Genomic DNA, 23,018 nt, shown 5'->3' on the forward strand with positions numbered 1-23,018 from the left:
GCTTTAAAGTTAATATTGAACTCATAAAGTACAAGTCCTCCGACTTTGCTCTTTTTCAAGATTCTCTCTGTTGTTCTTGGTCCTTTGCATGTCAACATAAACTTTAGGAGCAACCTCTCAATTCTTGCAAAAAGCCTCTAAGAAAATTTCATAGGAATTGCATTGAGTTTATAGGTCAATTTGAGGAAAATTGCCATCTTAAAAACATTGACTCTTCCAGTTCATGAACATGAATGTATCATTTATTCAGAGCCTTATTTTATCTTAGCAATGTTTTATAGTTTTCAGCATACAGTTCTTATTCATAGAATTCATTCCTTAAAGTTTTATTCTTTTGTCTCCCTTTATTTTTGGATTTAAAAACTCAACTCTTAAATGTGTAAGTTTCCTAGTCAATTGTTATTATGGTTTGGATCTTTAATGTCCCTCAAAGGCTCATGTGTTGGTCCATAGTTGATGCCAATGTTGAGAGAAGATGGGGTTCAGTGAAAGGAAGTTAGGTCACTGGGAGTGTGTCATTGGAGGGGACCTGGGGCTGCTGGTCTCTTCCTCTTACATTTGCTTCCTGGCAGTCATGAATTGAGCAGCTTTGCTCCATCACTTTCTCCTTGCTGTGATATGCCACCTCAGCACAGGACCAAAAGCCACAGGGCCAAGTGACCAGAGGCTGGCACTGCTGAAACCATGAGCCCAAATAAACCTTTCCTCATTATAAGTTGGCAACTTCAGGTATTTTGTCACAGCAATGGAAAGCTGACTAATGTAATTCTGTTAAAGAAACAATATCATCTCAAAGATGTGAGAGTATGAAATACACTTAAAGTCTTGTTCTTTTTGCTCTAATGTTTCTATTATCTCTCTTTTTATCTATAATGAAAAAATAGTAAAGGATATGTTGCTAGATGGAACCCTGGCATTGTTCACTAAGCCTCTGTCAACAACCTTGGGTGGTAACATTCATTCATTCTAAGAATTTACACACAAATGAAAGAATTTATTAGTTTGATTTATATAAAAATGAAATCATGTTATGTTAACCTGAACTTCATGTTTTTATTCAACAACAAAAACTATTACCTTCCAACCAAATACTACAAATAAATAACTGTAATATTTGAACAGTGTGTGTTTACCAGAATATTCTTAACTATTCAGCTGAATGGGCAACCAGGTTGTTGTCAGCCTTGGGAATCAGTGTTGTCATTACTACTAAAACTATGCTTCAGTACCTAATTGTGTATTATGGGGCATCTAATCAACAATGTGCATTGAGCACCTCATACGTATCAAAATCAAATAGATGTAGAAAGACAAAATTCCTGCCCATTGACATATGTATTTTTGGAAGAAGAGAGACAATGAATGAGACAATAAATAATAAGTTAAATGAGTAATTAACTGAGTATGTTAGGGAGTGCTGAGAACATGGGAAGAGGACCCAGAGCTGGATTAGGGGGTTGGAGTACAGGGCAGGATGGGGATCTGAGGTAGTGACTCTGGGTAGGTTGGTCAAAGTAAACCTCCCTGAAGGGACAGAGGAACACGGACCTGAAGGGGGCAAAGGGAACATTTAGTAGACATGGCCAGGTACTTTCTGAAGTCTGTAGTCATTCACATTCACACTGACTCGAATGTCTGCTTCTCTGAATTTTGTCCCACACAACATTGGGTCCCTAATGAGATTATGTTTGCTAGCCTAATGGGTTTGCCGCTGATAGTTCAGTTTTCAAGTATTTGTATGTTTGCTAGATGTTTTAATTTTCTTTTCTCTAAACTGCCTGTTCAGATCCATTTATTTTGAGTTACCATTTTTACTAATACTCTGATGTCTTTATCTATCAGATATAGTAGTTCTTTGTCAAATGTGTCGAAAATATTTGCTACAGTGTCTTTTAATATCTTTTATAAACATTTCAATTTATGCAGGAGAATCTTCCTCCAGCTATTTTCTCTTTACCTTTTTCTCGTCCGACTTACTTATTTCTTCATCATAAAACTGGCTACATTGTTCTATCCAATTCTCACTGAATTTCAGATCATAAAAGCACCACACATTCAGGAGGATCAGTGTTCTAAGATCACTTTGTTTGTGACTAGGAAGCAGCCCAGTGTGTTTGCCTAGGATGCTCAAGGCCATGGGTTCAATTCTCAGAAATGGAAAAAAAAAAAAAAAAAAAGTTATGGTTTTCCTGACTGGGAGCATTTATATATCTCCATTTACTAGATCTTGTTTCATTTCCTTCAATAAGATATTGTTGGTTTCTTCATGTAGGTCTCATATCTTTCAGGTGTTTGTTTATAAATACGTGGATATTTGCTACTGTGCCTTCTTTTCAATTTATGTTGTTTCTAATTTTAAAAATCTGTGACTTTTATAGATCTATTCTTTATTCATGATCCTTGGCAAAGTCTTTTTCTAGTTGCATGGGTTTTGACTGGATTTCTAATGTTTCTATTAATATAATCACAGGCACATCATGTTGTGTGTTACACAAACTGCTTCATTTTCATATCCTGCTGCATTTGTTAAACTTCTAAAAATACATTTAAAATAATGGTGGTAATGACAGGCAGCTCTGTCTTTTCTCCTGTTTAAATGATTTCACTGTTTCATATCTACTATAATATTTGCTGATTTGGGAGAAGTTATATGAGGTTGGTTTCATTTTGTGTAGATGTTTTACTAAAGAAAGCTCCCAAGTTCTGTCGGATTCCCTCTGAAAATCATTAAGGACTTGATCACACACTTCCTCTCTTCTATTTGTTGATGTAAGATTATTTTGAGATCTTTGCTTCACTCGTCCTCATCTGCATCATTTTCTTCCTATTTCTTTTAGATAAGTTCTAACTGCAAGTTTAATTTCATCTTTGACCTAACGTAGTGTTTTCTTCTACAAAACCTCAAGTAATTGGTTTCATTTAATATGAAATCCGTGTAACTCCTATAGATTAAAACTTACTGACACTTCTTATGAGCCAAGATTATGACCTGTATTGATAACGTATTTCAAGCATATGGGAAAGAATGATGAGTTCTGTTATTAAGTCACACAATTAAATAATAACTCATTCTTACTAATTTATCCAGAGTATGTTTATTTTGTCCATTTTTTGCATGTGCGAAGAGTGAAAAATGAAAGGTGAACTGTTTTCCAATGTCCATGAAACATGGGTCCCAAGCTCTGTCTTCTGAATTTTGCTTGGCCATTGGAGACACAACCTCCTAGGGCCACTGTCATATGTGTATTCATTATTGACCAAAATGTCACTGTGTGATACGGGACTCCGTGTGTGTGAAAATATCATACATACTTCATGGCAATACTGAGTGCTTCTCCCTAAGATTAAAAACAAGAAAAGGAAGTTCACTTTCACCCCTTGCACATTATATTTCAACTCACAAATAGTGCAGTCAGATAAGAATAAAGAAATAATTGTTGGAAAAGAAGTAAAATGGTTTTTATTTACTGATGGCATGACTATTTTCTATAAAATTCAAAGGAAATCTATAAGTCCTTTAGTAGAGCTAATATCTGAATTTAGCAAGGACATAAACAAATGTCTAATATTTTCCAACCAGTGCTATTTCCATAAAATACAAGTAACTTAAATTTAAAAATAATATCACATAAAGTAGCTCAAAAAGAATAAAAATAGCTAGAAATAATTAAATGAAAGAAGTGCATGACTGTTATACTGCAAACTGAACAGTGCTGGGGAAAATTAAGGAAAAATAAGTGGAGTGCTATACAATGTGAACAGACTGGAGACTCAATGTTGTTAAGATGTCATTCTTGCAAATATGTTAATAGGTTCACTGCAAACCCAATAAAAATCCAAAAGGCTTTTCCGATAGAAACCGTGAGCCCAAAATAAGAATTATAATGAGCAGGTTGGTGGATTCACACGATGGACAACCATGCGACAATAAACAGAAGCAAACTACTGCTAAACAGAACAGCACAATGATGAGCACCAGACAGTGGGCACTGAGGCAGACACAGTGCGGCTTTCCATTTCTGTGGAATCCCAAACAGGCAAAATGAGCACGTGGCGGTAGACACACCAGCAGTGCTTGCCTGGGAAGCTGCGGCTGACTGTGGTTAGCTCACGGTTGGAGGGGTGAGGCATGCTCTTCTGTGTTGACCTCTCAAACAACACATATCACCCAGTGTCTCCTTCTCAGTCTCCGCTGCCTCTTCTTCAGGGCTCGGGGGACGCACTGATGGATTGAGCTCTGGGGGCATCTTCCACCTGCACCAGCAAGGAACACGCCTCTGTCTAGTTTTTGTCTTACAGATTCTGCCTGAAATCTCTCGTTGTTTCATCGTCCTCTGCCATTCTCTTTGCCTTGTGTATCTCATCATTTAAGTATCTTAGTTTTAATAAATGAGAAGATGAAATTTCTCTTCAATCTACAACTTTTAATCAGAAACTTTGTTCACAGGAATTTCAAACAAGGGTGTGGTATTCTTATTCCCCCTGCGTGTTGGGTCCTGGGAAGTGTGCACAGGTCTCTTCCAGTTTGACAAAGAAAGCTTTGGGTTTTCATAACATTTAGAAATGCAGAGATGTTGATTGAAACGTTTTTATTAGAGAAAAAAAGATCATCAACTATGAATCAGAATTACAGAATTAGATTTTAAATTATTTTCATAGGGAATGAACAATTTTTGAAATTCAAGTTTCCTAATAAGGTTCAACATTTATAACAATAGTATAGACAGATTTATAATAAAACAAAGCAGAACCAGATATCCCAGAAAAGAGCTTTGGTATTCTTGGGAATTCCCAACTTACCATATTATCATTATTATTATCATGATCACGTTTATGAATTAATTTGTGGTATAGGATAATATTTCTCCCTTAACAGCTATTGATCAGAGAGGGAACATCTATTTTTATCTTTCTGAGATTTATTTTCTCTTAGTTGTTAATTAAGATGTATTTTCAAGGTTGGATTTCATTTATTTCCATTATTTTTCATTTCTCTATGGATGACCTGCTTACTTTTCAATTTTGTAGAAATTTAACTTTTTATTTTAGAAATATTCTATCTTTACAAAGGCTTTGGTCCGGACAGACAGGACTTTTTAATCCTTTTATATAAAGCTTTATACATCTCCATGCTTTCTTCTATTGCTTCAATTCCCTTTACCTGGGTAACTCTGCTCCAGACCACCTATTTTATTTATGTTGGTTCTTCATAGCTCAATCTTCACACATAATATCCTCTACAAGCATCTCAGAATCTTGATGACCATTTTCCTATGGTATCTTTTTTCCCTAGGATGTCCACAGAAGAGCAAAACAGAAAAGAGAGGATTTATGAGGCTGCATTCCATTCCTTCAGAAGACATAAAGTGGATATTTCAAATGCAATAAAAAAGTCATTTCCTTTCCTCGAGGGCCTCCGTGACTGTGAACTCATCACCGAAAAATTATTTGAAGTAAGTGAAGTTTATTATGTCACAACCTGGTAAACAAGCCCCAAATTAAGTGATGCTTAACTTTCATGCAATATAATTCATATTAAATAACATGAAGTAAAAATGTAAGTAAAAATGTAATTAATTGATGATTGATTTTATTGAATTTATTGAAATAGTAATAAGCACAGCATTTTCTTTCAACTAATATCAACTTAAACTACCTAGCTCTGAGAATATTAAAACCCAGAGGAAATTGGTGTCATGTTAGGATGAATTTAAGAGTAGATGCTTGCTATTATATCTGCAACATCTTTCAGTTTTCTTTTACTTCCCTTTTTGGGGAAGCAGATAAGAGTACTTCTGGAGTCTTGGAATTGGGTTTAACTTTACCAGTAGGTCATGCTGCAGATAGAGCACTGAGTCTTTCTTTTGCCCTATGAATATATTTTCTCATGGCCAAGTTCATAGTGAGGAGGAATGGTCACCTGATTTCCTTGAGCCCTTCAGGCCAGGTCAGTACTGGAGGAAGTGCAGGGTTGTCCTGTCAATATCAGCCCTCATCACCTGCTGAGTCTATTCGCAAAGCACCTTGGCCAGGCTCTTAGGGGGCTCCATGTCAGTTAACTATGAGCCCACTTTCATCTTTGCTTTTCCTTACATCTAATGTAAATAAGGACGAGTTCAGCTTACCACTGGGTACTTCTAAGGGGGTAGGATTTATGTGTTTCCTTTAGTAGCTATCCAAAAGTATAAAAATTCTGAAACTTCTTATGAGATGATACCCATGTAAAGAAATTAAAATTCATTAATTCTAAAATTACTTTCTAGGACTGTTCTGTAATGTGGAAGTCTGTATTTAAATCTTCTCCATTCAATTTTTTTTAAAGGATTCTCAAGAGTCTTGTAGAAACCTGGTCCCTGTACAAAAAGTGGTGTACAACGTTCTCAGTGAATCGGAGAAAACATTCAGCTTGGAGTTAATGGAAGCATTGTTCAGTGAAGTCAACCTGGAGGAATACCCTGATTTAATTCATGTTCGTAAAACCATTGAAAATGGTAATTAGGTATATTACCACATTTTGACGTCCAGGGCCAATTTTTTTTCAATGAGCATATATGGAGCTTCCACCACATGCCAATGGGTCATGTGCTGGGCAATGAGGATATGGTGGTTAATAAGTCAGACGTCAGGTGCTATCATGAAGCTAATGATACAATGGCTGTAAGTAAGCACTGCTGGAGGTCTACTCAGCAGCTTTTAGACTCACAGGACCACCAGAGTCATATCAGTACGAGGTTTATTTAGAAAAGCATAGAACTAAAATCAGTTTCCCAACAAGGCAGCATCATTGCTTCTCTTCATTGGACATCCTCATAGTGGTCTACATAGAAGTCCACCAAGTTGACTACTACACACCTTGAGTGACACCTTAGCTTTGACTGCAGGACTCACCCTGGGTTAGCACCACATGCCCACGGAAGTCAAGATCTCCTGGCGTTCCAAAGTTCTAGCTTTCAGGTGGTCCACAAGAAACAAGCCAAGTAATGAGTGACCACTGAAGGAAGACCTTCATAAAGTTGCAGTTACAGCTTTCTACAGGTTTAGGAGTCTCTCTCAGTCAACCAGTCATGGGTCTTTTTTAACTCTAAGCCCAGTGTTTGCCTAGTACCCAGTAAAAAGACCACCTTTATTAGGTTTCCAGAGTAATGAGTTAGAAAGATAGCTCTAGGTCAATTTTTTCTTTAAAGAATAAGAAATATTTTTGTTAGCTCTCTAATCAAAAAGGGTGAAACATACATTCATCAAATAATCAACACAAATGTTTTTTGGTGCTATACAAATCTAAAGATTTGTTTCTTGACTTTTTCCTAGAAGGTATGATTCATACTCTTCTATTGGTATGCAGTAAAAAGGACACTCTCTTAATTTTTTTTTTTTTACTTGCTTAGAAAACTTTTTATTCCAACAGTTTGTTCTCATCCAAGTTCTCAAAATACCAGATAGAAATATCACAAGTAAAACAGACACATTCCCTGAGGAGAAGAGGGAATAGATGTGCACAAGTATGTCTGTGGAGCTGACAAATTAGATTTGGCTGAATTTGAGCATGAGAAGCAGTGTAGGAACCAACTCAGATAAATCAGAGACTGAAGTGTCTGCCACTGAAGGCTGAGGAAGTTGAAGTTTATTTACTAGACAGTGAGAGATACTGCAGACTTATAAACAAGGGGGGAAATGTAAAAGCAGGTGGCAGGTACCTGTGGTTTGTAGACCTGTGTCAATAGGTACCTTATTTAATAAAGAACAAAATAATTTCTATAGCAAGTCACAAAGGAAATAAAACACCTAGGCACCCAATTGCAAGTCAATATTCTGTTTGTGACAGGATGCGCTCCAGGCTGAAGGTACAAGGGGAACAGTGTTACCCTTACTGCCCACTTCTCAGGGGCTTGGTCCTCTTCCTGGCCTGCAGACACCCCTGCCTGGCCTTAGTACACACATCTCCAATGTTCATGTCTAGCGCTCTCTGTGTTTGGGTGACCCAAGCCTGAAGTTCATGGCCCAGGGTGGCAGCACTGGCCGACCCCCAGCACAGCCAGCACACTTGTCCCAGGGAACATGCTGCCACCCCCGGGACCCTGATGTCCATTCCAGCTGTCCCTGTATCTCATGTACTCCTTTGGAAACTTTATCCTCCCTGACCCTATTAAGCCCAAGCCCTCCTTGTTTCTGGCCCTATCTTTAAAGTTCTCTTTTATATACAGGTCTCTCTAAGATCCTAAACTTTCATTTATTCCTACAGTTCAAACAGTTCAGAAAAGACATTTCGCTTTTATTATTTATTTTGAAATCTGCCTTGCTATCCTCTGAACATTTTTTAGATGAATATCCCCTCCCACTGAGTGTCTCCTTCATAGGAGTCTCCTCTTCTTTGTCCCAGGGTGTGAAGGGTGAACTGTGTTATGTGGGATTCACTGAACTGAGTAACTGGAGGACTGGAAATTTTAATTTAAAATTTTAGGTGTTGTCTGTGATCCCTGATGAAGATCTCTAATTTCCTTCTTCTCCCTCCCCTTTTACAGAGGTGAGAATACTATGTTTCCAAGAAGATACTGAAGAAGAAAGGGAGGAGAGGCTTCAACAAGGTAATCACAAGTGGATAAAAAGTCTCTCCTCTGCTCAGAGGAAAAAGAAACAAGGGCGTCATGTAGCAGAGGCTGTGAGTCAGGGAAGAAATGTGGAAGGAACATGGTGATGGAAGGAGGGGAGATATGTATGAGCCGTGTGTTAGTCAACTTTCCGTCACTGTGACAAAACACGTGAGAAAAATCAACTTAAAGGAGGAAAGATTTATTGTGGTGCATGGTTTCAGAGGTGTCAGTCCACAGTTTCTTGGCTCCATTGTTGTGGGCCTCTGGTGAGGCAGAACATCAGGGAGGGAGTGGAACGTAGCTGCTCAACTCATGATGGCCAGAGAGCAAGGGAGAGAGAAAAGGGGCACGTGTCCCAGTGACCTGACTTCCTCCCACCAGGCCCCGCCTCTTAAAAGGTTCCACTATCCCCCCGACAATGTCATCAACTGGGGTCCAATCCTTCAACTCAGGAGCCTTTGGGGAATAATGACAATCAAAACCCTAAGGAGCCCCTAACAGGATGTGGGATGCTGGGGGAGCAGCCATGGCAAGAGACATCCAGCCCAGGACCCAAGATGAAGAACCAGAGCCCAGCAGGCCAGTAAAACAGATTAAGGAGACTGACTACCAGGAAGCAATTGTGATTTAGAAAGGTCCCCGTGGGAGAAGATGAGCAGGTAGCCGTGAAGAACTAAGGACAATGACCCACAGCCAGCATGACGCTTAGCAAGAGAAAAGCGGCTGTTTCATCTGCGTCTTCACACTGACAGCACCAACCCCTGAGGCGGAGGTCCACCTCACGCCGCCAGCTCTCCTCTCTGTCCTGTGGTGGGATGAATTCAGGCCTTCCTGCGCCAGGGTCAGCAGGCCCACGGTGAGACTCTGTCCCATGAGACTCTCTCACCTGAGGTGACAGTCACCAGTTCCAGGGTGTGACCTGTGTTTCTGGCCAACTGACTATACATTGGAGGGTCTCACGACCCCTCCTTGGGTGGGATGGTTTGTTAGTATGGATCACAGAACTCAGGGAAGTTTCTACTTGTGTCACCCACTCATCATGAAGGACCCAACCCAGTCAAGTGGAAGAGACATAGAGAGTACGTAATGCAGGGGCAGGAGCTCGCTCGAGCGCCCCACTCTCCCGCCACTGTGGTTGCCAACCCAGAAGTTCTCTGAACCCCGTCACATAGGGATTTTATTTTTCTTTCTAGAAAACCCATTATACAGCCATGATGGATGGAATCACTGACCCCTGGTGATTAAGTCAACTCCCTGGAGGTCGGGGGCTTCACGTCTCATTATCAGTTCCGCCTGCGACCAGCCTTCCATCCTTAGGAACTTTCCATGTCTCGCCTCCTTAGCACAAACGCAGGTGCTAATGAAGGGGCCCAGTCATGAATAACAAAAATGCTCCGCTTTGTCACGTAGGAAATGACTAAGGATTTTAGGACTCAGGCCAGGATGAAGACCAAAATATCAACTTCTCATTCTGTCACGGTCTCACACGTCATGACAGCAGGAGCAGGGGCTGGTTTAAGTGCAGTGACTTGTTCAAGAGCAGGAATATTTGAGGAGGAAAACAGACATAGACGCAGAGAGGAAGTGGTAAAAACGCAGGTGCCTGCATAGAGGCTGGAAGGAGGGGCCCTGAGGCAGAAAGGCCAGAGGACAAGAATAAAAACCAACAAGCACCTCGAGTGTCTGCTCTGACTGTGGTGATTCAGCGTCACGCTGTCGCTGGGTTACTGGAATTAGGGCAAAGGCCTTGGCTCTGGGGGCCCCAAAGGACTAGGTTCAGTCACCCAGCCCAAGCTGCTGATCAAAGATATGAGCTTTAATCAGTGTGGCCCCGCTTGGAAGAACAGAAAGGTCTGGCTGATAAGAACGCGGTGGCTTTCTGTAGGGTGCAGGGTCTGCAGTGCCGGAGCCCGCAGAGCTAGTAAGGCAGCTGCTGGTCCAGGTCAGGCCAGGGTCTGGTCGGTCATGGGATTAGAACTGTTCTGTGGCTCTCTGGGGAAGTCATGGTTGCTTAGGGGCAGTTCAGTTTCCATCCAAAGGTGATTGCTCTGGCTTAGAGGGCAGCTGACATTCTCGCCCTAGTTAGTTGTGGAGTCTCCTAGGGGAGTGATGTGCCTGCAAGACTTGCTATTTCTGGGAGGGTTAGGGCAGTGACTGGAGAGTTCTGGGCCTGGCTCTGGCAGTCTGGAAGAGAACACTCTAAAAGCTGGCACTTGCCCATCTGTTGATTAAAAAGGTTTCAGATTTTGAAAATATCCGAGTTAGTCTTGGTGCCTTCAGCCGTCAAGAGGGAGGAATACCAGTTTTAGTTGAACACTCCTGAAACGATTACCATGCTTATATGCAGAGTTGACCAGGAGTCTGACTCCAAGGTCAAGGTAACAAAAGGAGACAGATACAAAAGGAAGGCTCACATGCCAAACTTCCACCCTGCTTTTAGTTACCTGTTGGGCATCTGCAGGCCTCGGAGAAGAGTCAGTGCTTTTAGAAAAAGCAGCCTCCACGCTCCTGTTGTCATTAGAGAGTAGTAGCACTTGTATGCCCTTTTTGCAGAGGACGACATTGAAGTCTGGAGAGACTGTTATGGCACTTGCCTGGGGTCAAATGGGCAAGGGGGAACCCAGGCATTCTGAACCCAGAACCTGGGAGCTTAGCTCCGTACTGCTGCCCAGGGCGTCTAACGAACAAGGCAGCAACATGAAACAAAGATAGGGAAATATACGCAGAGAGGAAGATAAAGGAAACGAAGGATGCCAAGCGATAAAGGAAGTGGAGGCAGACCAGGCACTGATCCTCATGGAGGCCACCGAGGAAGAGCCTCGGCCGTGCAGATGAGGACGCAGTGTAAAATGGGGAGGGAACCAGGCGGCCAGGGCTCCTAGGAACTCAGGTAGGCCATCTCCAGGTGCCAGAGTGCCTCACAGAGGACACTAGTGAGGTGGTCCAGGGAGACCCTCCACCAGGGGTGCAGCTGACCCAGATGCCACTCTAGGGACTGAAGTCTAACTTCAAGGTGGAACCTGTCAACTCCAGGTGAGCCTGGATTGACACTTGGGTGGGGTCTTTCACATATGCATTGTCGAGACAAAAGTGAGAATGGCAAAACCTATCCTTCAGTTTTTTTTTTTTTTTTTTTTTTTTTTTTTTTTTGGTACTGGGGATTGAACTCAGGGCCTTGTGCTCGCGAGACAAGCACTCTACCAGCCGGGCTATCTCCCCAGCCCCTATCCTTCAGTTTCTGAAATGAACTTCTGATTTCTTCCCCTAGGAAGTGGTGAGAACTCTTTCCTACGAAGACTGACCTGGCCACAACACTCAGATCCCTGGTCTTCCAACGGTCTGTGGCTGTTGCCTCCTGGGGGGCCCTTTGCTGTCTTACTCCCTTCTGGAATGTGCTATGAGGCTGCTTCCTGTGTTACTGATCGCCCAGAACTTTCAGTCTTTGCATCTGTAGCTTCTCCAAGTTTGGAAATTAAATACAGAGGTCTTGAGTTAAATTAAAGACCCTCTGGATTGCCTTGGAGGGATTCTTCTTCCCACCCCCTTGCACATGCTTGCTGCCAGTCCTGTTACCAGCTCTGGGTCTGGGCACCTGGCCCAACCCCTGGCTTCAGTTTTCTGTCTTGCTTAAATCTGGCTCATGCCGCGGTGCTTTGCTCTCGTGTCCAGTGGGTCCCGTGCAGTGGTGGTTGGAGGGGCGTGATGAGCCTGTTTCTTCCATGGGGAGTCTCTCTTCCCACTTGGGTCCACCACACAAGACTGTGACCCCAAGGTGCCTCTCATACGACACCTTCACTCATCATCCCTGTGGCTGCAGACACCAGGTGGGTCACTTCAAAAGCCATTTGGTACTTTAATAACTATTGACCTTCCTGTAATCCAAAATGCTCTTAATAAGATATCATCTAATTATTCAAAACATTATACATTGAAGACAGTAATTATCATGATTTTGTTTTTCTGATCAGTTATAATATCCTATATATTCATACAGGTAACACTTCACTCATCTTCTCAAATACTTTAAAATGATGGTTTATCATCTCTCTTTTTCAGAGGAGAAAGAGTTGGTTTAGAGAATTTGATTTTTGATGTACTTTCACCCAACCAAGAGTTGGGATTTAACTCTGCTGTAAAACAGTGTCAGAGCAGGAATTCTGGTGCCCTGCTTCCTGTGTTTGAATCCTGCCTCTGTGAGGGGGGCAAGGACCCCATCCCCTTGTCATTGCTTACAGATGGGCGCCATAGTAGTACCTACCTTGTAGGGTTGATGTATGTAAACAAGTTGCACCATGAAAAACTTTCACAATCATGCTTGGAACTTCATCTGTGTTATTGTTACTAATTTAATTATCATTACTATTTGTACCTGCCTCCAGAGTCTAAACTTTTTAACCATGACAGTAAATTTGTCAGGGGGGATACCCGAGATTGAACTCAGGGGCACCCAACCATTGAGCCACATCCCCCACAGCCCAGGGTCTCACTGACTTGCTTAGCGCCTCACTGTTGCTGAGACTGGCTTTGAACTCGAGATCCTCCTGCCTCAGCCTCCTGAGCCGCTGGGATTACAGGCATGCGCCACCACACCAGGCCAACCATGACAGCAAATTTTGATATATTCTCTGTCTATATGTCTGACATATATGTTTATTGTGGAGAAATGATGAACAAAGCAATACCAACCTCAGACTAGGAAATCGAGCCCCCCCACCCCTATAGTACACTGATGTGTACAGAATAACTTAAATCTTTATTCCATGACTCTTCTTTGGAAATAAGTCTCCAGGGAATGTCCAGAATTGAGGAAGGCTCTTACTATGTAGCTTCCAAATGGGATATGTTATTTAAGAAAAAATTTTTAAAATTAATAATACATTGTTACAAAAGAAAATACTTTCAGAGTGACTTTTGAAAGCATAATTATACTCTTAGAAATCACTTTTTTTCAAAAAATTGACATTTAAATTATAAAAATATACAACACGCACTCTGTTCTTAATTGTTCACCTACTAGTGCAGATAGCGGGAACAGGAAGGAATGGATGGATGGAATTGTGATTAATAATGAGCAGAGGAGAAGGGATTTAGTCGGGCAATGAGAGTGTTGGAGAGACAAGACAATTCTTCATAACTCTCCATCTAGCCTGGGGCAGCCCTACCTGGAGATGGCATCTTAGAGCATCTCAGCAATGAGAACCAGATGGCTATGAAGAGAAATTTCAACCTGAATCCCAGATGTTGCACAAATAGCACAATAAGTGACCGAGTGTGTCCAGCAGTGACCCAGGAGGACACTGACGGTGACATGCACGGGGCGGGGCGGTGGGGGGGCGGATAAAGGCTGGTCTCAGGCCCACAACACAAAGAGGCAGTTCCAAGGAGCTATGGATGGTGGCACAAAACATGCACCTGGTCCACATTCCATATTACAACTTCCTTAAAAACTTTTAAAGTAATTTTTCCATAACTCGCTTTGTTTAGAAAAGCAGCACTAAATTAAAAAATTGCAACTGCCAAAAATATATTTAACCACTGACATACTATTGAGGTTCATGGGAACAGAATGGCCTGGGTAGATGAAATCAGTAGTGGGCGGGGGAGGCTCGCCAGGGGCACGGAGGTGTTCCCATCCTGGGTTTGTTCTTTGCCCTCCTCCTGCTCCACGCTGCCCTCTGTCTCTAGCTTCTGGCCTCTGCTGTTTTCTTGGCCAACTCTCCTTGATTCAGCATGACATACGTTAGAAAAAGTTTGGGCGGTTGGAGGAGGTATACCCCATCATGACCTGGGGGAGCAGCCCCTGGGGCTCCCGCCACCTTCCACCATGCAGGGTGCAGCCTGTGCTATCCAACGTGGCAAGGCCGACCTCCCAGTCTAGGCCCCCTTCAGGCCCCCCTCCAGCCTACTGCTGACTCTTCTGGTTGCCACATTCTTCCACTTGGACTGCTCAGCTCTTTTCTCAACTGGATTAAATTCTCTCTGCATTGAGATCATAGTGTGATTTGTATCTTCCTATTTGATCCTGATTGATGCAAGGGGCAAATAAAAAACCTGTGAATCAAAATGTGGTTTAGGTGTAAACCTACCTGAAAATGAACTCTCAGAGCTCCACTGGGAAGCAGAACAGAGAAATGAGAATAGAAGAGAGCTGGCCAGAGACCAAAATGGTGCAGGAAGAAGCCACCAAGCAAATGAACCACGTGCTCAAGAGTCTGCGCCAGGAGGTAGGCCTTGCTAACTTCATCTGCATGCGTGTGGAGGGCTCAGAGGCCCTACAGAAATGAAGGGCAAAAGCAGGCAGAGGGGGACTGGTCACTGAATCAGTGAAGCACAGACACCTTCACAACCAAAGGGGGCGATGTATGCAAAAGGGGCTATAAATAGAAACATGAGAAGGAAGGAGAAGCAGAGTGAAACATACAAAATGCAGAGCAGAGCAAGGTTCTCCGGGTTCTCAACTGTGGTCTTTTTCAACCTTCAGAGTCCTGTGAACGTGTAGCTGTCCCAGTGGACAATGGAGAGGCCAGCGTGGAGACACCCAGCCCATTGCCCTGCAGTGGAGAAAGTAATGGTCACTTACTTTACCATTTTGTTTTTTCCCATATCTTCAACCTTGTTTGGTTATTAGTTGCCTTTTAAACCTTCTTAATCATTTTTTAAACTGACATATTATACAAAAGTGAGTATGGATGAGTCTCACAAACATGTTAATGTGTGTGTATATATAAACATGTACACACACATATGAATTTGGGGCTATTTGGCTTCTTCAGGGATGTATATATATATGAATGAAAGAGCGAGTGATTCCATTTATATAAAAGTACTTAAGAGGCAAAACTAATGGGAGTGTTGGAAGTCAAGAAGGCTGTTGACTTTGAGAAAGATGGTGGGAACAGTTACTGGGAGATGTCCCTAACGGGCTTCTGGGGTGTTGGCAATCTGTGTCTTGTCCAAGGTGACATACTTTGTGATCATTCAAAACCTGCTTTAATATGTACTGTGATTATAACTCTTTTTTTAAAAAAGAAAAAAGAAAAAAATTATCCACCAAAAAATGAAAAAAATAGTTAAAAACAAAACACCATCAAGAGAGGCACAAAGGGAGGTACAGAACTAAGCGGCAGGAAGAAGAGGGCTGGCATTTGAAAGAGATGATTATCAATGGCAGGGAAGGGTCCTGCTGGGGGAGGAGAAGGAACTTTCTTATTCATTACAATTTGGCCAGGAGCAGCGCTCTCCAGTCCTGGAATCCACATGCCTTCCTGTTCTGTGCGTCTGGTGGATATAAAGAAGGAAAAGCCATTTTTTGGCACGAAAGTTGAGCAAGGAGCTGCAGTCAGGACTAACCACTACCAGCCATCCGAAGTAATAGGTAAGGCTGACCGAAGGATCTGTGACTGTTCCCGGGTAACAGGTTCCCAGGCGAAGGGCTCAGGCATGTCACAAGGCCCACTGAGGCAGTCCAGGTGGCCTCGTTGGAGGCAGCTAGGGGAAGAGGCCAGTGCCTGGATAAGCCAAAGTGAGCTGGCTTAGCAAAGGTCCTTAGGGACTGGGAAGCTCTGGCAGGAATGGTGGCAATAATGGGCATTGAGGTCAGCGGGACTCTCGCTTTTTCTTTCCTTTTTCTTTTTGTGTGTGAGTACTAAAATTATATTTGACATTTTTATTTTAGGCTGCAAAAAACAAAAACAAGCAAACAAATAAACAACAAAAATAAGAAATAGGCTTGTCAAATGATGTAAATTCATCCTTTCCAGGAAAGCAGAAGGTAGACCCTACCACACAGAGGTGCTTAATGGAGGCTGAATTTAAAAGTATGTTTGTATCAGGTCAATAACCTTCTGAAAATTGCTTTCTTCACCTCCCTGTGGTAACCAATATCATGAGTTAGGCTTTCTTATAACAACTATATTCCATTAATATTCCTAACAGTTATTGGGTTTGGAAATTCTTTCTTTCTTTATTTTTTTAAATTTTATTTTATTTTTGTAATATACATGCTTGTTTACAAAATACACAAAGACTAGAAAACTTGACAATCAGCAAATAATGCAATTAAAAACTAACAAAGCACATAACAGATATTTCATTGAAGAAGATAATCAAATGGCAAATAAACATATGAAAAAAATACCCAGCATTACTTATTGTTAAAGAACTTCACATTAAAACCATAATGTGATATCTAAGAGATTGCCTACATAAATATATATATATATAAATAACCATAGGTAATCTCATATATATATGTTCTATATATAGAGATAATACATATATATATTCATATATATTATTTTATTTGCAAAATAAAAATTGTTAACAAACAATAATATAAACCTGTTGCCGTGTACCATGTGATAAATGAGAGAGAATGAACAATTGCAACAAAAACATTCCAACAATCTTCTCTCTGAGCCTGACAGCAGGACTATTTGACCCTTTTCCCAAAATATTACATCATCAAAACCTATCATTTACCCAATTTTCCAATGACCCTCATGATGTCAGGTGTTCTTTTTTTCCCAACAATATTGATAATTAATTTAAATATAAATTATATGAACATTGTAATTAAAAGGTATAAATGTTCAACATGTGCAAAAGCAAACAATAACTATATACTCTATACATATGTTACATTTAAATATCAATATACCAATAGGTTAAAAGCAAAAGAAGGGGAAAATAAGTATGGGATATCTGAAGTAGAGCTATTAATGTAAAATAAATTTCAAGAGAAAGTACTTTCAGAGATAAAGGGGAACATTTCATAACCATAGTAGAGTAACTTCTTCAAGAAAGTGTAACAATCCTAAATGTGTATGTGCCTAATAAAAAAATTTCAAACTACAACCAAGTAAAAATTAATAGAACTGGAAAGGCGAATCCACAATCATATCTGGAGATTTTAAGCCTCCTTCTTTGCTGAAAGGATTAATGATATAGAAGGCTTAACAACATTATCAGTAACCTTGACCTATTAAGGATAGCCTATATTCTGTCATAAAATAGGCTTTGAGAAATTTTTTTAAAAATTTGAAATCCTGCAGACTGTTTCCTGCATGATTTATTACATTAGAAATCAATCACCTTAAGATACATAGACCCCCACCCCCATGTCTCAACTACTTCAAAATTAAATGGCACGCTTATAAATATCTCACAGATCAAAGAAGAAAGCACAAGAGAAGTAAATAAAGAGTGATAATAAAAACTTAAACTGTCAGAATCTCGGGATGAAATATTACTCAGATGAACACTTATAGTATTTGTATCAGAAAGAAGCTATATTAACAATAAAATTATTTTGAAGTTAGGTAGTATAAAGGAAAAATGAGTAGGAGCAGAAATATATGAAATAGAAAAGAAATAATACAGCTAAAAGTTGATAAAATCTAACAAAACTAATCAAGAAAAAGAATCAATGAAAAGGGAGCTATCAAAACAACCTTACGTATGCTAAAAATGTATTAAGGTAATATCACTATCATATAATTACAATTATATAGCTTACATAGCTTGGTCTATTTTAGAGGATAGAAACCCCTACTTGTTTAAGCAATCCAGGTGAGTGAAATGTTTTTTCCCATCCTTTCACCTTCAGTCTGTGGATCTCTTTGCCTATGAGGTGAGTCTCTTGGAGAGAGCAAATTGTTGGGTCTTGTTTTTTGATCCAATCTGTCAGTTTGTGTCTTTTGATTGATGAATTTAGGCCATTAATGTTCAGGTTATTATTGAGATGTGATTTGTGTTCCCAGTCATTTTGGTTTATTTCTAGTTTTTAATTTGAATTCATTTCTCTTTGGTTGACTATTCCTTTAGTATAGTCCCTCTCTCTGCTGGTTTTCACTTTTTTTTTTTTTCATTTCATCTTCATGGAATATTTTGTTGAGAATATTCTGAAGTGCAGTCTTTCTGGTTGCAAATTCTTTTAATTTTTGTTTATCATGGAAGGTTTTTATTTTGTCTTCAAATCTGAAGTTTAATTTTGCTGGATATAGGATTCTTAGTTGGCATCCATGTTCTTTCAGAACTTGATATATGTTATTCCAGGACCTCCTAGCTTTGAGGGTCTGGGTTGAGAAATCAGCTGAGATCCAAATTGCTTTCCCCCTATATGTAATCAGATATTTTTCCTCTCACAGCCTTTAAAATTTTATCCTTATTCTGTATGCTAGGCATTTTCATTATGATGTGCCTTGATGTGAGTCTGTTGTGCACATTTGGGGTTCTGTATGCCTCTTGTATTTGATTTTCCATTTTATTCTTTAGCTTTGGGAAATTTTCTGATATTATTTCATTGAAAAGATTGTGCATTACTTTGGTTCCTAACTCCACACCTTCATCCATCCTGATAAATCTTAAATTTGATCTTTTCATGTTATCCCACAGTTCTTGGAAGTTCTGTTCATGGTTTCTTAACATCCTCTCTCTGTGGTCAATTCTATTTTCAAGATTATATACTTTTTTGTCTTTGTTGCCTGAGGTTCTGTCTTCCAGGTGGTCTAGTCTTTAGGTGATGCTTTCTATTGAATTTTTTTTTAATTTGTTTTATTGTTTCCTTCATTTCAAGGATTTCTGGTTTTTTTTTTTCCAGAATCTCTATCTCTTTATTGAAGTGATCTTTTGCTACCTATATTTGCTCTCTTACATCATCCTTTATTTTGCTAATCACTTTAACTATGTACATTCTAAACTCCTTCTCTGATATTTATTCCACTGTGGTGTCATTGGATTCTGTTATTAGAGTATCTTGATTTGCTTATTCCCTTGCTTGTTCATGTTGTTTGTGTGTCTACCCATCTAACAGAATGGATCTGAAGCAACAGAGTTTCTTCCTTGTGGATTTATAGTGTACCCAAAGGTTTCCAGTACCTCACTGTTTAGGGGGAGATAAATAATAACAACCAATGCAAACAATTTATAGCATTAAACCAAATATTTCCTACTATGTTACCTACAATGTTAGTTATCACAATAAGCAGAAATGATATGATCAGTTATGCCTGTAATAAAAACAGAAAATTTGCAAAAGGTTTACATTTTCAAAGGGTGGACAGGGAGAGAACAGAAGTGATATAGCATGTGATGGTTATGAGAGAGGAGGACAGAAGACAGAAGTAAAAGATTAAAGGAAGAGTGAAAGAGAACAATAGAGATTGGCTGTTAGCAGAAGAAAAGAGAGAATCAAGGGAAACAGGTGGGAATATATATATATATATATATATATATATATATATATATATAACAAAAATTTACATTAAAAAATTAAAAATAAAAAACAAAAGAATATAAAACAAAGCTAAAATATTCTAATCAAATATCCTAGTTCACAAAAACTAATCCATGTAAAATAAGTAGCTTCAAAAATGCTAGAGATGAGAAGGAAAAAAAAGGAAACTGTATAAATGTCCATGTACCATTATGGTCAAAATTAAACAGTAAAAAAGAATTCAAAAAGTCTAGATGAAAATTTAAAGAATTTTTTTCTGTCGAAGTTCAGAATATTCTCAGTTTCTCTTTTCAGCAGCTTTCGGCGGGATCTTCTGGACTGCTGGAGTGAGACAGGCGAATCCGTGGGCAGAGCTCCTGGAGGCAGGGTGTAGGCTTAGTTGTGCTCCAAGCTCTTTGCTGAATGCCACTTGGTCTGGAGATTTTAAAGCAGCACACCTCTGGTGCCCAGTACTTCCTGGTCCATGCTGGAGGACTTTAACCCAGGGAGTTCCCTTGGGTCCCACCGGTGATGGGGACCCAATTCTTAGTCCCCTACATCCCCTTCAGACTGCTCTGGCTGGTGCTGTTGGCCTGGCTGCAGCAGTGGCTGTGTTGCTGTGAATTTCTTCCTTATTTTATTATATCCAATCTCCTGAGTCCTCAATCTGCTTTGAATGTCCAGTTCAGGTTCTAGTAAAGTCCCCCTCCACCACCTTTTTTTCTTGTTGTTCACCCACCTTGTGGAGAAGCTGCCTGTCTGCTTTCTTGGTTTCACACCACGGAGCAGCCAGGAAAGCGACCTCCTCTACTCCAGTTATTAGAAATTCTTAACCATGTTTGTTACAGGTTGTTTTTTTCTATCCCTCAAATGATGAGTTACATTAGTTAAAAAAAAAAAATCACTGCATTTCTGTAACAAATAAATTAAAAGCACAACTATGCAAGCAGACTTAATTTCACTCTACTACCAGCTGAAAAGTACTTTGGCTCTTCAGGAAAAAGATTAGCAAAAAAAAAAAAAAAAAAAATTTAGTTATTTAACAGTTAATTTTTATAGTTGTACTCCAATAGCTACATGATGCAAATATTCCAGAAGAACCAAACTGTAGCAATGAATGAACACGTGTTAGAGAATTTGTGCATTCAACAGATAGGACAGAAAAGCTATAGTTAAAATGCTAGGTAGAACAAATTTGTCTTTAAAATACCAATTCCTTTCCTTTTAAAAAAATGACTGAGAATACCAAGAAAAGACCAAAACGTAAGGCTGTGTGTAAATGATAGTTGTGTCTAGGCTATCACAGTGCAGATTCTCCTCAAGGTCACATCCATCCTGCTTCACTGTTGCTTGACTCTGCTCGGTTTGGATCCTTCTTCGCATCTGGGTCTGGGTCATTCTCCTCATTTCTTTCCTCTTCCCTTTCCTTTGTTAGAGTTCAAAATGCATCCATGAATTAGGTACATAGTAGGAAGCAATGACTCATAACGCAGGGCAATTTTAATACAAGTTACTCTATGGGTCAGCAGATTTTTCAAGAATCCAGAATTTGGTGATAACAAAGCTTCTATTATGAAAAATTTCCCAACACAGCTCAAGATATCCAGACGACTTTTATTGAAAAGATTTATGCAGCCTACATTGAGTTTACAGCAGCTTTGGACTTCTCCAAAGAGCTGACAGCCCTCATCTGCTTCTTCGCCTTCTTCTTCATTATCACCATAATCACCTTCAAAACCTCTCCAGGGAAGTATAACACTGATCTTGGGATTATATGCTCACATAAAAAGTGACCAATTTCAAAGTCTGCAGCAAGAATAGCTTCAGCAGCAGCATCCAAATCTCCACTGTCAGGAACTTCAGGAGGGGCAAAAAAATTAAAGAAAGAATCCTTGGAAACTGTTTTAGTTACAATACAAACTGTCCCGCATCCCTTGTTTCTGCTTCTTGATAGTTTTCAAAGTGACATTCTTTCATTTTTTCCAATCTATCTGGCACATCGAGAGTTATTGAGAGGCAACCCATAATTTCTGGTCCATGAAAAGAAAAGGGATCAGAATCATCTAGTTCTGACCTCAATCTCTGTCTTTGTCAACACTTCATTTGTGAAATATTCATTGGGTTCAAAGTGAAATTCTAAGATAAAACTCACAGGCTGGCCAGCATCTGAGAATATCACTTAACTATCTTTCAAGTGCTTCAGAATGGGTTCATCATGCTCCTGAACCACGTCACTGAACAAGTCAACGTTCTTAAAACAGTGAACCAAAATTCAGGAGAACATTTAGGGTCTTCTTTATCGTCTTCTTTTCTTGCATCTTCTATCTTGGACTTTTCTTTTAGCTCCTCTGAAGTTTCCTCTTCTTCTTCTGGTTCCTATTGACATTCTTCTTCTGTAGGTTCATTAATAGCATTAATGACCTCATCGCATATCAAATAGAGGCTGACAGAGAACAGCATAGTCCTAAGATCACGAACTTCCTCATAGAATTGGGCTTCTATCTGTGCACATTTAACTTGAAGGCTTTTGAGAGCATCCACTCCTTTTTAAACTGCCCTAGGCAAGCTTTCCATGTATCCTGTTGGTGTTTCTCCCAGACCCTCAAGTCTTTCTTGAAGAGCTGCAAAAATCTGAGGATTTTGTATCATCTGAACAGTCAGCTGAGCACTTTGATTTTTGTTTCTTCACCAGCTTCCTCTTCTACTTCTTCTACCTCATCCAAATCTTGATCAAATCAGACTGTTCTTTGTTGTCAATATCTGCCGTGTTGTAAGAACTTCAAATATCGGCTTCTATTCTGGGGAGCCAGGCCGCAGGTGGTGCCGGGAGGAGCAGAAGGCAGCACTGAGAGTGGATGACGCTAAAAAGGAGCCAGAGGGACTCTTTTTGAAGGAAGAGAAAAAGGAAGACAGTAGCAATTAAAGAAAAGGGAAAAATTCGGGGAACCAGGATATTCTCAAGAGGAGCTGGAGAAAGGAACACATCAAGACAAAGGGTTATCGAGAGGAACCATCGCCAGAAAGAGGCAGAAGCAGGGGTGGTGGGCAGAGCCCAGCGGAAAGCGAAGAGTGGAGCCGGGATGGAGTCAGAGCGTGGGTGGACTGGGAGAGTCAGTTTTCTGTTTGGGGTTAGCCCTGGATTAACCCTCAGGCCACACACATGCAGAGGGCCTGGGTTACCTTAGCTTCCCAGGTCTTCCTAGTGCTCTTGTGGG

At 40.2% G+C, this 23,018-nt stretch overlaps 1 protein-coding gene and 1 pseudogene across 6 annotated transcripts in view; one reads left to right on the top strand and one right to left on the bottom strand.

Moving 5' to 3' along the window:
* Window positions 1-23,018, top strand: part of SP100 (SP100 nuclear antigen) — a 97,904-nt gene that overhangs the window by 32,022 nt on the left and 42,864 nt on the right. For 4 of the 5 annotated variants that reach the window (XR_013762688.1, XM_079132616.1, XM_079132618.1 and 1 more), the window contains exons 2-8: window positions 5,294-5,453; window positions 6,323-6,491; window positions 8,520-8,582; window positions 11,857-11,925; window positions 14,663-14,812; window positions 15,070-15,153; window positions 15,817-15,963. Coding sequence is in view for 4 of the 5 variants with exons in the window: in XM_079132616.1 (XP_078988742.1) it covers window positions 5,294-5,453; window positions 6,323-6,491; window positions 8,520-8,582; window positions 11,857-11,925; window positions 14,663-14,812; window positions 15,070-15,153; window positions 15,817-15,963 (842 nt within the window). In the remaining variant the exon portion in view is untranslated. The remainder of the gene's footprint in view (window positions 1-5,293; window positions 5,454-6,322; window positions 6,492-8,519; window positions 8,583-11,856; window positions 11,926-14,662; window positions 14,813-15,069; window positions 15,154-15,816; window positions 15,964-23,018) is intronic. The other variant, XM_079132617.1, reaches the window with a different exon arrangement.
* Window positions 20,419-22,817, bottom strand: LOC306658339 (nucleosome assembly protein 1-like 1; annotated as a pseudogene). The gene is made up of 2 exons: window positions 22,795-22,817; window positions 20,419-22,580 (listed from the first exon to the last, which is right to left on the bottom strand). The product of its transcript is annotated as a nucleosome assembly protein 1-like 1 (transcript).

Source organism: Sciurus vulgaris (genome assembly GCF_902686455.1).
Source record: "Sciurus vulgaris genome assembly, chromosome: 3".
Taxonomy (NCBI): Eukaryota; Metazoa; Chordata; class Mammalia; order Rodentia; family Sciuridae; genus Sciurus; species Sciurus vulgaris.